This window comes from Prunus dulcis, chromosome 7, assembly GCF_902201215.1.
Source record: "Prunus dulcis chromosome 7, ALMONDv2, whole genome shotgun sequence".
Lineage (NCBI taxonomy): Eukaryota > Viridiplantae > Streptophyta > Magnoliopsida > Rosales > Rosaceae > Prunus > Prunus dulcis.
The window spans coordinates 715,280-731,876 of NC_047656.1; the positions used below are offsets into that span (position 1 = coordinate 715,280).

Here is a 16,597-nt window from a genome sequence, read left to right on the forward strand (position 1 = left end):
AACAGAGATTGAATGGAAGGTTTTAACGAAGCCACTTTTTCCATGCCTTTTTGTGCACACTCTTTTTAGTTGAATGGAATTGAAACCTGTCGCTTCCTATTGAAAAAGAAAAAAGAAAAAAAGGAAGAAGGTAGCAATGGAAATAAAAATGCTCATTTAAGTTTATCCCTGCCTAATTAATGCTGAAATAAAAAAGTATAAAGGAAAATATATATTTTACTTGTGTGTTTTAATTCTCACAATAATTAACTCACATTTACTTGACTTATTTAGAAAGATTATTGTTTCTCAAACACTTCTTAATAAGATGTTATTTTGTTATTTAAGAAGATTTGTTTCTCAAAACTCACTTCTTAATAAGTTGGGAGACAAGGAAAAGAATGTTACTTGATTGGCTTACCAAATTTATTGTACCAAGTTATTCAAGCGCTCCATTTTAATTAGGATTCGAGCACCCTTTTCTCAAATCATTAACAACAATCCTAAACTATTGGACTTATTTTCTAGACAACTTAAACATAAAGCATTAACATTTATAATGTGAAATAACACATTTTGTAATAAATATTAAACCAACAAATATTTTCATGTCCGTACACAACTTACTTTCTAGACAATACTATTGTTATCAAGTCTTTAATACAATAGTAGATATCAACATCATACTAACTTTTTTTATTAAATTTTTTTTTTTTTGGTGATCTTCAAATAATGCTATTCTTACCACATTCCCATACCACCTCATGTGGCAGATGAGATAGACAACTACGTCAATTAAAAAGTGTCAATAAATCATAAAAGAAAAGAAAATGTTAAATTAATTTTAATTGATGTCGTTGTCCACCTCATCTGCCACATAAAGTGCTATGGGAATGTGGTGAGAGTAGCATTATTCAGATAGATAATATCATAGCACACGTTATAAATGGTAATTTGCTTTTTATGCAGGATACAAAATGATATACATTCTAAGATTATCAATTTCTATTATCTGGTAAGACATATAAGATAAGTATTTCAAAAATGCAATAATTAATTGTGTTTTGAAAACTATTTCTATGTATAAAATGAATTTTATACCACCAAATCATGTGAGACAAAAAAAAAAAAAACACGTTAGAAATGGTAATTTTCTTTTTGTGTAGGATACAAAATGATATACATTCTAAGATTATCGATTCCTATTATCTGGCAAGACATATAAGATAAGTATTTTAAAAATGCAATAATTAATTGTGTTTTGAAAACTATTTCTATGTATTAAATGAATTTTATACCACCAAATCATGTGAGGCCCAAAAAAACACACGTTATAAATGGTAATTTGCTTTTTGTGTAGGATATAAAACGATATACATTCCAAGATTATCAATTCCTATTATCTGGCAAGACATATAAGATAAGTATTTTTAAAATGCAATCATGAAGTATTTTTAGAAAACTATTTTTATATATAAAATGAACTTCATACCACCAAATCATGTGAGACCCCAAAAAAATATAATTGTCGGAACAAGATATAACTGTAATAAATTAAGCATATACAAAAACAATAAGAAAAATTAGGTTTTAGACATAATTAACTTTATTAATTAGTTTGTAAGATATTGGATATTTTGGTTTTAGTTTTAATACCTAGGAAAAAACTATTATTTTGGATTAGCCCAAAGAGAGGCCTAGATTCGTTGGGCCAGGTAAAAAATAACAACTGATAAGACAATTCTACCCTTCTGATAAGACAATTCTACCCTTTTGGTACAATTCTACAATGACACACGTAGTAATTTTAGGGTTGTTGGATGTCCTTTTGGTAAAATTAGGTGGCTTTGATTTTATATTAATTAAGCAAAATTAATTATCTTTCTTCTAAATTAGTTAAGTTTTTTATGGGTTAAAACTAAAGAGCCTTAAATTTTAATTTAATTTAATTTTTCTTATCAACATTGATCAAATATGACTAAAATTTGGTAAAACTTTTGGATAATTTAGTATTATATTTTTTCTTTCCAGAAGGTCCTCTAGTACACTTGATAATGCAAAAAGCTAAAATGATGTTACATTACAGCCAACCACCACTTTAGGCCCCACTTTTTCATTCAAGGCAATGTACTATGTTGAAGCAACAAACTACCAAAAGCTTTGTAAATTCATCAACCATAGGGAGTGTGCCCACTTTCTATAATTCAAGAGGTGCCCAAACCAACTCTTATTTATTTTTTGGGGAACTCACTGACCCATGAGTCATGCAACTCCAAATCTAAGTTTGAAAATTGGACCAGTGAGCTGAGCTGCATGTGCTCAAATAAATTTTACCATTTTTGTAAGGATTTTCAGTTGTTATAACCCGAACTATGACCCTAATCGAATTTAATCCGAACTCGAGTTTTAAATTATGTTAGAAGGTTTTCTAAAGATAAGAATTAGAAACCGTTTGATCTCAAAAGCTAGCTACCTCCGGAAGTAGGGGGTAGGGGGCTACCACTTTATTAAAGTTGAAATAGAAGAATTGATGAATTTCAAAACTGAATTTAAGAGTAAATATAATTAAAATCTGGAAACAGTCAAAATCTTCCCAAGACCCAAACACACAGCATTAATTTCCAACCTGGTCCCCAACAATTATGCACAACAATGAAAGCTAACCTTAACATTAAAATTTCAGAATTTCAGAATTATAATTTAAATTAAATAATTAATTGCTGCCAATTGTGTTCATTTCATTTGCGTGTGTGTATATATATATTCCAGAATTAAATCAGGTTGAGAAACCAATGAAAATTAAAGAAAAAAAGAATTAAAATAAATTTTCGTATATTCATTGCCAAAGCCAATGGCCGGTTGTAAATGTAAGCCTGTAACTGAAACACACAGTGACTTTTGCGAAATGCGAGATGAATGAATGAGAGTGAAGAAGAAGACGACGACGACGAAGACGAAGACGAAGACGAAGACTTCTTCAGAACCCGTGGGTGGGTTAGCTGGAGCTTATTCTTTCTTTCTTTTGCTGTTTTGACAATACTAACCCTTATCAATTCTTCCTCTGTGCCTTGCTTCATTTTTCGTTTGAGGGTAGTTTTGTCCAAAGAAATAGAGCCAAAGAGAGAGAGAGGGAGGACGGGGTCGGCCAAAGCTGAGCTAGCTCTCTAGTGAGAGAGAGACAGAGAGAGAGGGATAGAGAGAGAGAGAGAGAGAGAGAGTCTAACAGATTCTCCACCAATCTCAATCTCAATCTCAAGCTCTCAACTTGTGGAGAAGACAAGTTGATGATGGTGAGAAGAAATTGTTTGCTCTGCAAATTCGCTTGTGGGTCTTTCTGTGGAAGGCCTCTGGTGGGGTTGGGGCTCTGAATGGTCATTGGTCACCTACCAAATGATGGAGGAATTGAATGCTTTCACCAATGGCTCACTGGTCTGCAAATGCACTGATAAGGGTCTGAAATGGAGGTAGGTAGGGGGTGACTTAGAGTATTTTTGTTTCTCTCTCTCCCTTCTCACTGATTGTTTTAGGTTCCTTCCTTATCATCAGTTGAGCTCAATTCTCTAGCTAATTGCAATCAGGGCTTGGTTTTGGGTAACAATTTAATTAGGATTTACGAGGGTTTCTTCTTCTTCTTCATCTTCTTTTTTTTTCTTTTTTTTTTTTTTTTTTTTTTTTTTTTTTCATGTCAATTTCTGGTCACAGCCGGATCGGCGAGCTGAGCTGCCTGCGGTTGAATGCATTTTACCATTTCTGTTGGCCTTTCACTTAACTCATGCATTGACCAAACCCTGTTATTAGTTGTTACATTTCATTTATATCAGAAGAAGATTCTCTCAAGATATTATTATTTGCTCTCCCATAATCTTTGCCATTAAACCCAAAAGTTAAATAAGTCAATTTACACAGATTCAGAAGATGTTTTTATTGCTCAGTAGTTACTGTGGATATTCCTGCTTTAATTTCGCTTCTATTGTCATTCATGTTTTCCATGTTCTCCAGAGCACAAAATATGGCTGGCCTTTAGTTGTTGAGAAATATCTGCTGTAGATGATTTTGAGCATTAATTACAGAGATGTTATTCTGATTTTTCCTATCTGAAAGGAAATATTTTTTCTTCAATTTACATTAATTTATGCATTACATGTTAGGTTGGAGTTGTCATTGTGAGGAAAGTATTTGTTCGTTTGGGCACGGTGAGTTCTTGCAATGGGGATAATCAACAGAGGGGTTTTCTGATTCCTGTTTTTTCGCTGCTACAGGGAGACCAGAGTGTTACAGTCAGCAATAAAGATTAATGAAACAGAGAAGTGAAAAAGAGACTTAGATAGTTTGTAAATTATAAGGGCTCAAGGATGAAGTTTGGAGGGGGATTTTTGCTTCCCCAGGATGAGGATTTACGCTTCATGGATTCTTGGGTACCGGCGACTCCGGAGAAGCCAATTCCGTTGAAGCGTCATCCGATTCCGATCCCAGTCAACCCCCTTGGGAACCACCTGCAAGGAGCAAATTGGCAACAAACTGGAATTTCAAGGGAGCATGTACAAATGGGGGCTAGCTACAATGACATGACTCAAACGGTTAGCCCAAATGGACAACTACAGAGAAATGGAGGGTATAATGGTTATGATGGAAGTCTGGCTGAGAAAAATCAAATGATCAATCACGTTGCGTGCTCTTACAGTACAGGCTCCTTCACACAGTTGCTCCGCCCTGACAACGCAAGTTGGAACAATAATCCAATTACCCAACTGCTGCATGATAAGGCAGCTTTTGTTGCCTCTGCAAACAGGAATCTGAGCAGAAGTGTGGACATAGCAGTGAACACACCTCTAATTCCCAAGTTGCATCCTCAATTGGGCAACCAAGGAAACAACTCAGGCTGTTCCTTGCTAACCAACCAAAATTGCAGCAATGGTTCATATTCTTCAAGTTCAGTGATGAGCAGGTCCTTGGTTATGGATTTTCCTTCTCAAGTTGACGCAAGTCAGAGAGATTCCAACTCAGTTCATTGGTTATTTAGCAACCAAAATCACTGCTCAAGTCCAAACCCATTGAGCAATGGTGACAGCTCATCCTTGATATGCCAGGGTAAGTACTTTAACTCGGTTATGATATTTATATTATATATGCAAATGCAACTAAGATTTTCCATAAAGAAAATGTTCGAAAGAATAAATGTTATTATCTATTCTTCTAAAATTTCATTGATAAAAACTATAGTTTGAGGCAATGATCTGTATGCACTGTAATTTGTTTATGATATATGTCTTCTAATGTGGCTAGTTGCACTTGAAAGCCTAAAACTTTTACCCTTGCACCAAACAACGGCCAAAGTCAATAGATAGATAGCAATAAGCAATGTCTGAAATATTTCAATCTTATTGAATTCATTTGAAAATGATAAATTAATGAAGGTGAAATATTCATCACTTGGGTGTGCCGTACTACATTGTAAATTGTCTTGAAATCATACTTAACTCCAAGCGACGGAATATCTTAATGAACATACAATTACAAAAATCCCTTTATTGTTAAAACTACTTGACAGAAAAAATTGCTGTTCTGCACAGATGGTTTCCCTGTACAATTCCTACCAACCTATGATCTAAACTCCTCTCCAAGAACAGAAGCAGATGCTGCCTCATGTATTGCCAGCCAACACCCATTCACAACAGATCAGGCCAACAATGTGGAGAACAACGAGCTTTTTGCAATACTGAAATCCTTGACAGATGAAAGTGCTAGCGTGGAAAAGGACAAGGAAGAGAAATTAGTTATGTCTATAGGAGATGAAGCAATTCAAAAACATGGTGACGAACTCTTGCAGAACATTGTGGAATCATCATCCGCAGCCATTTCTACACCGTACAAAAAAAACAAAGATTCTGACTGGGAAGGTGACAGAGGGATTGATCTAAACAAGACACCACAGCAGAAACCACCCAAGCGAAGAAAACACAGGCCCAAGGTAATCAGAGAAGGCAAGCCCAAAAGGACTCCAAAGCCTGCAATTCCAAAGAATACAGAATCTAAGGAGAGCCGGCCAGCAAAGAGGAAATATGTAAGAAAGAATGTCCCAAAGGAATCCCCAAGTCAAATGTCAGATGTTACAAGGGAAACAGCAGACCCTAATTCTGGAAAAGTTGCAAAATCATGCAGGAGAGTTCTAGATTTTGGTTTGGAAAGCACCGTGGATGAAAACCAATGCAACACAGTTGGTCAGCAAGAGGAGTTGCAACAAGGGAACAAGAGAACTATTGATTTGACTTTTGAGACTCAAGGGACGCATATGGGCACTGGAACTAACCAGGTTTTTAAAACAAAGCCAGCTGAGCCAATGGGCCTACAGAATGAATTGATGGTAGAAAACCAGATGCCAGGAACTATGAGTAACCCTACCCCTTTCATGAGCCATATTTCAAATAACTATGCATTCCTACCAGAAAGGAAACCATCTGCAGCCCCATTTGCTACAACAAAAGACATGCATATGAAAAATTTGAATGTCACAAGGAGACATGTAGAAAATGATATTTCAGATTTATGCCAGAGAAGATGTAGAGATGGATACATTCCCATCCAGCAACATAGCCATGCTGAAGGAATAGACCAAGATGTCATTCGAGCAAAAACCAACGGTGAAAACCTTCAGAAGACTAAAGATTATATCAACCAGGGTGGCTCTCAATCAGTACTAACCACTCTCTCCCTTCCAAGTGAAGGAAGGGGATCCAAGAGGGATTACTTCCGTACTATTGAACACACACATCTTTCTACCAATCGTCCACCTAGTTCATTGTTGTGCCATGATATATTTCAGTTTAATGGCCATCAGAGAAATAGTTGCACTCTCAGCAAAGAATTTTCAGAAAGTCATAAGAAACAGAAATTTGAGAATGGATGTTTGAGTATCCGTGACATGCCTAGGAAATGTACACCAGTTGAGGAGTGTCTGGGAAAAGTTGAAAGAAAGGGGGAAAATAATGTCAAATCAATTGGAAAAGTGATAGAGAGACAGAACAATACCTTATTGAGTTCTTACATTGAAAGTAGCAGAATGATAGAGAGACAGAACAAAGGAATCAACAAGTTTACCAGTGACAGGTACACTCACTCCATTGCTTCTGGGAATAATTTTCTGAATCAGCAGACCTCATCCAAATCACATTCCTGCCAAGGATTCACTCTAGTGCATAGCTTTTCTACCCATTCCACAATTGAAACATGTGACCAGCTTACCTCATCACCTCCCAGAAAATCCTTTCAACCAGGAAATGGGCAGGTATTTCAAACTCGCAAAAATAATACGTCAGCAAAGAAGAAGACCTTGGGATCCAATATATCGAAATCTGTTTCATCAGGTACAGATAAAGTCCAGCAAGAACAGGATGCCTCATATGATTATCAGCAACCTTCTGCAAAAGCGATAGGTACTTTCCATCTTAAGAAACCTCTGAAAAATGAATCATCTCAATAATTACTTTGAACTCCCTTAATGATGGCAACCTCTTTATTTTGATGCAGGGTTTCCAGGAAGAACTAGATGTAGTATACCAGTAGACGTCATCATAAATCAGTTTAATGGTCTGAATCTCAATGGAAGCTGCAGCAAATTTCTAAAGCATGAGCGAAATGCACTTGTCCCATACAAGGGAGATGGTGCAGTTGTTCCCTATGAGAGGTTTATTAAGAAACGTAAGCCACTGCCTAAAGTAGAGCTTGACCCAGAAACAAATAGGATATGGAATCTTTTGATGGGCAAGGAAGGAAGTGGAGGGATTGAAGGAAATCATAAGGAAAAGGAGAAGTATTGGGAAGAGGAAAGAAAGGTTTTCCAAGGACGAGTTGAGTCATTCATTGCACGCATGCACCTTGTTCAAGGTACAATATCTTATATTTTAGTCTTAAATTGGATTGTCATGAACTTACATGTTGTATGTGTTATAACTTTGACATGGCCATCTACACTTTTATGAGCTCTTTAAATAATTTAAATGCAATCTTTTACAAAATAACGAAGCTCTAAACTGGAGAGGGCACTTATCATGATCATCCTGTCCTGCCTGTCCAACTGAGAAACTGAACTGCAAGCTAAGCCACCTAATCTAGTAACTTAACTGGACCATTTACAGTGTAAGCCCCAGAAAACAAATATTTTTTTTGATAATTTGGATATCTAATCATTATAGAAACAATAGCTTCACTCAAGTTTTTTTCTTCTTCAATGCAATATTAACAAACAGTTATATAGAATTAGGCTGTTATTTTGTAATTGAATAAATATATAGACAGTAAATTAATCAGCTTCAGAAGCATTTCACTTCTGATCTCATTTAGTCCCATCTTTATATATAGTCTGATAGGAAAAGTGATTGATACACGAGCCTTATCATTACCTAAAACATGATTAACTAGGAAGACTTTAAATAAATATATTTTAAAAAAAGTTTACAACCCACCCGACAAAAAAAGGTTAGTTAATTATCTAAAAGACCTGCAGTCTGGCCATGACCAAATTGTTAAACCAGTGAACCATGACTTATTTGTCTGAGCTGATGTCCAGTATGATTTTGATAACTATGCAATGAGGTTCTTTCGGGCATGAAATCCAAACACTTGAACAATGACGAGAAATGTGAATGGATAAGGATATGGTTAACAAATATATGAGCATCTTAAATTGGAGAACATTTGCTAGTTTAACCAATTTTTCTGGTTAAACTACCTAATTTAACAGCAATCTGCATCGTCAAACAAGAAAGTGCAAAGTTTTCAATTTGATAGTCAATATCAAAGATGTAAACTCAGCCAAGAAAACTCTAACTTTGACTGCATAAGAAACATATCAACCAGGCCAATCCTATTTTGGCAAAAGGATTTTTTAAGTGTGAAAGTTTGCATGATTTGTAGCTCACTTAATTAGACAACAGTTAACAATATTACTTCTGCTGCTCATGTTCCAGAAAAACATAAATTCATTATAATTTTCTTCAGTTAGTGGATATGCAGTTAATAGATAACATGCACATAAATCCCGTGATCTAATATTATTCTGCACAGGAGACAGACGTTTTTCAAAATGGAAAGGATCAGTTGTTGACTCGGTGATTGGAGTTTTCCTTACTCAGAATGTTTCAGACCATCTATCAAGGTACATTCACAATTTTAGCATGATTATTCAACCAGATTGCACATAAATGAATGTCTTGAAGTGAACAGTATTTATTTTGGTTCTTTCGCTTTTTGTAGCTCTGCCTTCATGTCTTTGGCAGCGCGATTTCCACCTAAGTCAAGCAATGCTGTCACAAACATATTGGTTGAAGAACCAGAAGTTCAAATGAAAAGTCCAGACGATGCCACCAAATGGCATGAAGAAATATCAAGTCAACCAATCTATAACCAAATGCCTATGGCACTCAATGAATCTGCAGAAATTCAGAGAGACAGTGAGACCATAGGGACGGAAAGGAGCTTAGTGGAGGCACATAGTCAATGTTTGGAGGAAGAATTTGTATCATCTCAAGATTCTTTCGAATCCTCAGTCACACAAGGCGCTGTAGGAATCAGATCATACTCGGTTTCCAACTCAGAAGCAGAAGATCCTATCACTGGGTGCCAATCCAACAAGATTCATATGTCCATTTCAACAAATCAACAGATGGAGAAAGTGACCAAGTTTCAGGACTTGTACCATCAAGTAAATGGAAGTTCAATATTATATGATGGATCCAAGAATGGGTATATAGAATGTGGACGGCTAAAGACAAGATCAGACAGAATCGATGATCTCAATGGCATTTCTTCGCTCACAAATCTACTCAATCTTTACAATGAAAAGGTTCAAGTACCAGTTGCTCCTTCCAAGAGCAATCAGTTGCACATGTACCCAGATTTTGGAGAACTAGAGCCATGGAGATTTGCAAATTTCAGTGAGGAAATCAGATCTTCTTGGCCTTCAACTGCTTCCAGGTTCAATGGCAAAAAAGACGAAAAGAACAAAAGCAGAAATGAAGAACTGTCAGGAAGTGTTGTTAATTCCTCTGTGCAACAGAATATTTTGTGGACTTCTCAAGAAACGCCAATGATGGACCCATATGCATCGTTCAGACAGCAGTCAACGGACCAGCAAAATAATTCTCAACCAAGGTCAAGCAATGGATGCAATCAACCTTCCTACTACAGTCATCAATGTGAGGGGAACCAAAACTTCCAATTAGAAAAAACGTCAGTCAGAGAGCCTGTAAAACATACCGAACCACTTCTGGGAAAGAAAAGTGGTAGCATGCAGCATGTCCAAAATGTCAATGAGCTCAAAAAAAATTCTTGCAGTGTCGTTGATAGTTTCTCTGTAGTGAATAAGCAAATACACATGGAAAATCAGTCAGTTGATTCAAATTTACAGGAGCAGTTATATTCCTATGGGCAGTCACATAATGAGGCAAATGCAAATATTTCTAAAGGAAGAAAAGGAAGGGCTGGGAGTGATAAAAAGAATGCAGTTGACTGGGACATGTTGAGAAAGCAGGCACAGGCCAATGGTAGGAAAAAGGAAAGAAATAAAGAAACAATGGACTCACTGGACTATGAAGCACTTATAAATGCTAATGTTAAAGATATTTCTGATGCAATCAAGGAGCGAGGGATGAACAACATGCTAGCTGAGCGAATCCAGGTTCTCTTCTATTAGCGTTCAGTTGAAAGACCACATGTTTATTAAGAGCATCATCTTTTGCTTCATGATTACATCACTGAATGGGTTAAGACGTCATTCATGATAACCATTGTTGCAAAATTTTTGTAGGAATTCCTAAACCGACTGGTTAGAGAACATGGAAGCATTGATCTGGAATGGTTAAGAGATGTTCCCCCAGATAAAGCAAAGTAAGCCTTTCCAAATAATTTATTTTCTTCTAAATCGTTAGAACTGCCCCGTTTTGCCAGTAACAAGGCTATCCAAATTGGAGAATAATGCACTGCAATGCATCAGCAAGATTTTGTATATAGTTACCACAAATGATTTTTCTGCAGGGATTATCTATTAAGTATACGGGGATTGGGCTTGAAAAGTGTGGAGTGTGTCCGGCTTCTAACGCTTCACCACCTTGCTTTCCCGGTAACAATTGTGTGGCTGCTAATTAGTTACTATGTTATTATTGAGGACATCTTATATTCAATGAAACTATGTTTCTTCTTTGCAACATAAAGGTTGACACAAATGTCGGAAGGATAGCAGTACGACTGGGATGGGTCCCTCTCCAACCACTACCCGAATCTCTTCAGTTACACCTCCTAGAAATGTAAGAATTATGTTTCAATATTTGAATGCTTAACTTTTCCAGCACTTGCAAATGCTAACCATATTCCTTTTTAGGTACCCAATGCTGGAGTCAATTCAAAAGTATCTATGGCCAAGATTATGCAAACTTGATCAACTAACCCTGTAACCTCATGGCTCCCTAAAACTATTCATGTTAATTTGAAAGCATTACTTTCATGTCCTAAGTTCATGCAGAATTTTGATTTTCTTTCAACTTGTGGTTTTACTGATTAGTTGACTATTGAAATACAGCTATGAGCTGCACTACCAGATGATTACATTTGGAAAGGTATGCATGCCGTTTCATTTGATACAAAAATTATCTATAATTAATCAAAAAATAAAGTCCTCATGTTTTGATTCATATGCAGGTTTTCTGCACAAAGAGTAAACCGAACTGCAATGCATGTCCAATGAGAGGAGAATGCAGACACTTCGCAAGTGCTTTTGCAAGGTTCGAGCTATAGTCTCTGCAAAATTACATGTATACTGCTGCTACTCTGCAGGCAAATAAACACATAAGCAAGTCATGATAATCTTCAGATATTTCGAAGCATGGGATCCAGGCCTAATTAATTAGCCATCAGAAAGTCTTTAAAGAACTTAGAGCAGTAGATAATTTCATGGAGAACCCATAGTTGTATTAAGTACTGTATGTTTCACTAATCACATGGAGCAATTAAGAGAAATAAAAGAAATACATATTATAATGAAATCTCAGAAAAAAGAAAGTTCCAATAGAACTAATACTAACCATGTCTGCTGCAGTGCACGACTTGCCCTGCCAGGGCCAGAAGAGAAGAGCATTGTGAGTTCAAGTGTTTCAGTTGAAGCCGAGATAAATCCTACTGTAGCTGTCACTCCCATGTCATTGCCTCCACCTGTTTCAATTGCTGAGATAAATCCTACTATAGCTGTCACTCCCATGTCACTGCCTCCACCTGAAAACAACTCACTCCAGAAAGCAAGTACTGAAACTAACAAGTGTGAACCAATCATTGAAGAACCAGCAACGCCAGAACAAGAGTTCACAGAGCTTTCGCAAAGTGACATTGAGGACTTATTCTACGAGGATCCTGACGAGATTCCTACCATCAAACTCAACATGGAAGAGTTCACAGCGACTTTACAAAATTATATGCAAGAAAATATGGAGCTCCAAGAAGGTGACATGTCCAAGGCCTTAGTTTCCTTGAATCGAGAAGCTGCTTCTATCCCTACACCCAAGCTAAAGAATGTCAGTCGACTCCGGACAGAGCACCAAGTGTAAGTGTTGTCTTCCCTTAGTCACAAAACCACATATGCTTGTCTATACACTGGACACAAATTCAGCTAAAGTATGACCAAATTCTACTTTGAAGGTTCGCAGAATATCTATGATTGGATTAATTTGAACAAAACCATAACATGTCAATCTAAAAACACATCCTGGTGTCTAAATATTGAATTCGCCACCATCAGAATTCTTGTATTGGATTTAAAGAACTTATTGCCTAGGAGCCAGTATGTTCTGAGTTTTGGCATACATACCTATATACAAACATATGTACATGGACATGGCAATAAATTCTCTATGACATACTTATACATCCCATGGTGATATGATGCAGGTATGAACTGCCAGATTCACATCCACTCTTGGAAGGGGTAGGTTAAAATATTAAATTAATATCGAAAATATGTTGTGACCCACATGAAGCATTCTTATTCTCAATTATGCACAATTAAATTTTACAGATGGACAAACGGGAGCCAGATGATCCTAGCCCATACCTTCTTGCTATATGGACACCAGGTACGCTCAAAACAGAACCTTCCTGAAATTGTTTGTCTTATAATAGAATTTCAAATAATCTCCAACAGTAACTAAAATACATGAACTCACAGCACTTAGAGAACTGAGATGCATTGTTGAGAATCTTGAGGGCATGCCATTTTAATGCATTTGATTATATTGACCAAGTTAGAACTCAGAATACGGATAAAGGGATGACCTAGGGCTAGCTAATTTCCTATCAGAGATATGAAGTTAAATTTGATAGATTTTGCTATGTAATAAATTTATTTTGCACCACTGTATACTAGGTGAAACTGCAAATTCAATTCAACCACCAGAAAGCAGGTGTGGCTCTCAAGACCAAAACAAAATGTGCAATGAGAAGACATGCTTTTCATGCAATAGCATAAGGGAAGAAAATGCACAAACAGTCAGAGGGACAATTTTGGTGAGGAAAATTAATTGTGATTTTAGTTAGAAGACCACCTGCAGTTGTTTACTGTAAAATTATTCAACTTGCAACAGATACCTTGTAGAACAGCAATGAGAGGGAGCTTTCCACTGAATGGCACATACTTTCAAGTTAATGAGGTAAGTCTTATTCAAAATAATCTCCACGAAGTTTATCTACTGTGCAGTCTGGATTAAGTTATTAGCAGCCAAGAAAGTACCCTTTTGTGCAAGTTAGATTAGCCACAATCCTGCACTCATGCAACCCAATTGGTCAAAAAGAGTCTCCAATCTGCCTGCCCTCATGAGAAAAGCTATTAACTACTTCTTCAACTTCTGTAAGCCAGAATGTTAGAGGCATTAATTTCCAGATTTATAAACAAACTTCTATCACGATGCAGATGTTCGCAGATCATGATTCTAGTCACAGCCCAATTGATGTTCCAAGGGGGTGGATATGGAATTTGCCAAGACGGACCGTATACTTTGGAACTTCTGTATCAACAATTTTCAAGGGTAAGAGAAATCCAGATACTAGGGTTACTACATAATGTTAATAATTAAAGATGTAAAGTTTACTTACAATGAAATACCTGTCTACCAGGTCTATCGACAGAGGGAATTCAATACTGCTTTTGGAGAGGTATGTGATAAACTTCCCGTTCACATTAATTTATATGCTTAGTTTGATGATAACTCTTTAGGCACATAGTACAGAAATAAGATAACACAACATCATGAATTTAACTTCCAATACAAACTACTTAATGTTTGTAATTATATCTTGTTCCAGCGCTTAGTCTAGTAGGTTGATCACTAGGGTGAGTCAAAATGGAAAACCAATGGATTTGATCATTTGAGTAACTAAATAATTTCACCATAACACTGAAATGATTAAGCACCTGTGAAGTTCAGACATGGTGAAAGAGATTGTTAATTACACAATCCTACTGCAAACATTCTGGTCTAATCATGAATATTGTCAGCAGTGGGAATGATGAATGATACTACTTTCCACAATAAGGTAATTACACTTGAAAACAGCATTTAGAAATTAAAATGCACAGCAATAGGCATTGGATATTCCAGAGACCAAGGATTACAGCTGTGTCACCCTCTGCTTGTTTCTTCTAATTGAAAAACTACATCATTTTCCATTGTTTATGATCACAATCAGTAGCTATCATATATCTCTGCATATTTCATGATATTACAAGTTTGGGCTTTCCTCCCATGCACATTAAATGCGCATATGGGCTAATAGCTATTAGATCATTAGATCATTATCCATATGCACAACTCATGCACATGAGTAGAGATCATTGGAAGTTTAGTTTAATACATGAATCTATTAAGACTAGAGATTATTTATACTACTAGATTATAACTAAAAATGGACTGATTTTTAATTAAAATAAATGTAGATCATAACCTTTAACTCAGTGCCCATGGTAACCTTGTCATTTTTGGTGTTATTGTTAGAAAGAAAAAGAATACTATTAAAGAACCGATGCCTGTGACTTAGCAGACAACTGACAAAATGACGAACAAACTTATCCGAAAATTTGAAATTATTTATCTGCTCACTGGGCAGACAAATGTCTCTAAAGCAAAAGGAATAGTTTGAGGCCAACTATCCAGAATGAACTTGTGCCTTTCTTCATACATAAATCACTCTTTCACAAAACAGTTTACCATTGGACTGCAGCATTTACTGTTAACATTATGTTTCATAAACTTTGATAGTGTAGCTAGGTACACCATTTCCAGTCTGCAGATTACTAATAGTAGTAACTGTTGTAGTTGGCAGAATAGTAATCCTTAGGACTTTTAAATATTCACCAACAGGAATCTAGTGCTACTAACTTGCATTACATACTAACAATTAAGATTGGCATTACTGTGCTGCTTGACCTGTAAATTGTTTTTAGAACTTAGGCAAACTCACGATAGATACTTGTGTTCCACTTGGTTAGGAATTTGGTTCAGTTCCGAATCTATTTGTTGACTTATTGATTTATTGGCAGGATATGTTTGTGTGAGGGGATTTGACCGGAAAACAAGAGCACCACGACCCTTAATTGCCAGATTACACTTTCCTGCAAGTAGGTTGACCAAGACCAAAAATGAGGAGAAAAGATAAAAAAATACCATGATGCAGATCAGATTTTGATTAGAAATACCGAAGATTACTGACGGTATGAGAAGAAGAGTGACTAACAAATTCTAGCACATTCAATTCAATTATTCTTCCTCTGGCATGAGATTCATTCATTATATGACAGACGGGCAGCAGAAAGCAATTTTCATACACAAAAATGTGAGGTCTCATGACGAGTTGATTGGTAGTCTGTACATAATTATAATCGCTTCTTTCTATTCTTTCAATAAATGCCCAGAAAGGAATAATCCTTGTAAAACTGTCAATGTCAAATGCTAAGAATGTTTTGCTTTCATTCATTCTAAACAAATCTTAGATGTCCCAGTTTGTCAAGTGTATTAACGAAGTCACAGCTAATATTTAAATCACAGCACCAAGAAACACAATTGAAGACTTTCATCAAATATTGTTATACTGCTGAAAAAGGCTTTGATTCATTTGAGTCTAACAACCAATATTGCGATTGGGAAGGATATGTTACTTTAACTGTTGCATTGCAACCATGACACTCGAATAAGTGTCTCTAAAACAAAGATAAATTTGCATAAATACCACCTAAAATTTCAGGTATGTGCATCTGTTTGGGCCTAATTTCCACCCAACAGTCCATCTAACTATTGGCCCATATCGACCACAGGGGTTTGGGCTTGGTTTTACCAACTTTTGCAGTCAGCCCATGATGTTTTAAAGAAGCCCAGACCATTTTGAAAAAGAGAGATTGGAATCAAAACCAATTGCAAAATAAAATTCCATAGGTTAAAGGTTAATTACCATTAGTGGTAATTTAATCTGACAAAGCCAGTTTTAATTAGCGTTCAGAAATCAAATCAGTAGGTAATGGGGAGGATTCTCTATTTTTTTCCTTTATTTCTTCTTCCTTCTCTCACGCTCCTCTTCTCGTTATTCTTTTTCT

General features: G+C 36.2%; 1 protein-coding gene across 3 annotated transcripts; it reads left to right on the forward strand.

Moving 5' to 3' along the window:
* The first annotated feature begins 3,063 nt into the window (after positions 1–3,063).
* LOC117633658 (transcriptional activator DEMETER-like) lies at positions 3,064–16,008 on the forward strand. Of its 3 annotated transcripts, none has more exons than XM_034367326.1 (20): positions 3,099–3,443; positions 4,128–5,067; positions 5,550–7,409; positions 7,504–7,860; positions 9,040–9,130; positions 9,229–10,651; positions 10,781–10,860; positions 11,008–11,092; positions 11,185–11,276; positions 11,351–11,419; positions 11,549–11,585; positions 11,668–11,750; positions 12,065–12,562; positions 12,907–12,943; positions 13,034–13,091; positions 13,382–13,521; positions 13,599–13,664; positions 13,925–14,039; positions 14,128–14,166; positions 15,551–16,008. In XM_034367326.1, exons 2-20 carry the CDS (start codon positions 4,332–4,334, stop codon positions 15,664–15,666), a joined length of 5,982 nt encoding a protein of 1,993 aa, XP_034223217.1. In that variant the 5' UTR covers positions 3,099–3,443; positions 4,128–4,331; the 3' UTR covers positions 15,667–16,008. The 3 variants fall into 3 exon arrangements, with proteins under 3 accessions (XP_034223219.1, XP_034223217.1, XP_034223218.1); XM_034367327.1 differs by having other exon boundaries at positions 4,239–5,067; XM_034367328.1 differs by lacking the exons at positions 12,907–12,943; positions 13,034–13,091; positions 13,382–13,521; ... (2 more) ...; positions 14,128–14,166; positions 15,551–16,008 and having other exon boundaries at positions 3,064–3,443; positions 4,239–5,067; positions 11,668–11,780; positions 12,065–12,175.
* The last annotated feature ends 589 nt before the right edge of the window (positions 16,009–16,597 follow it).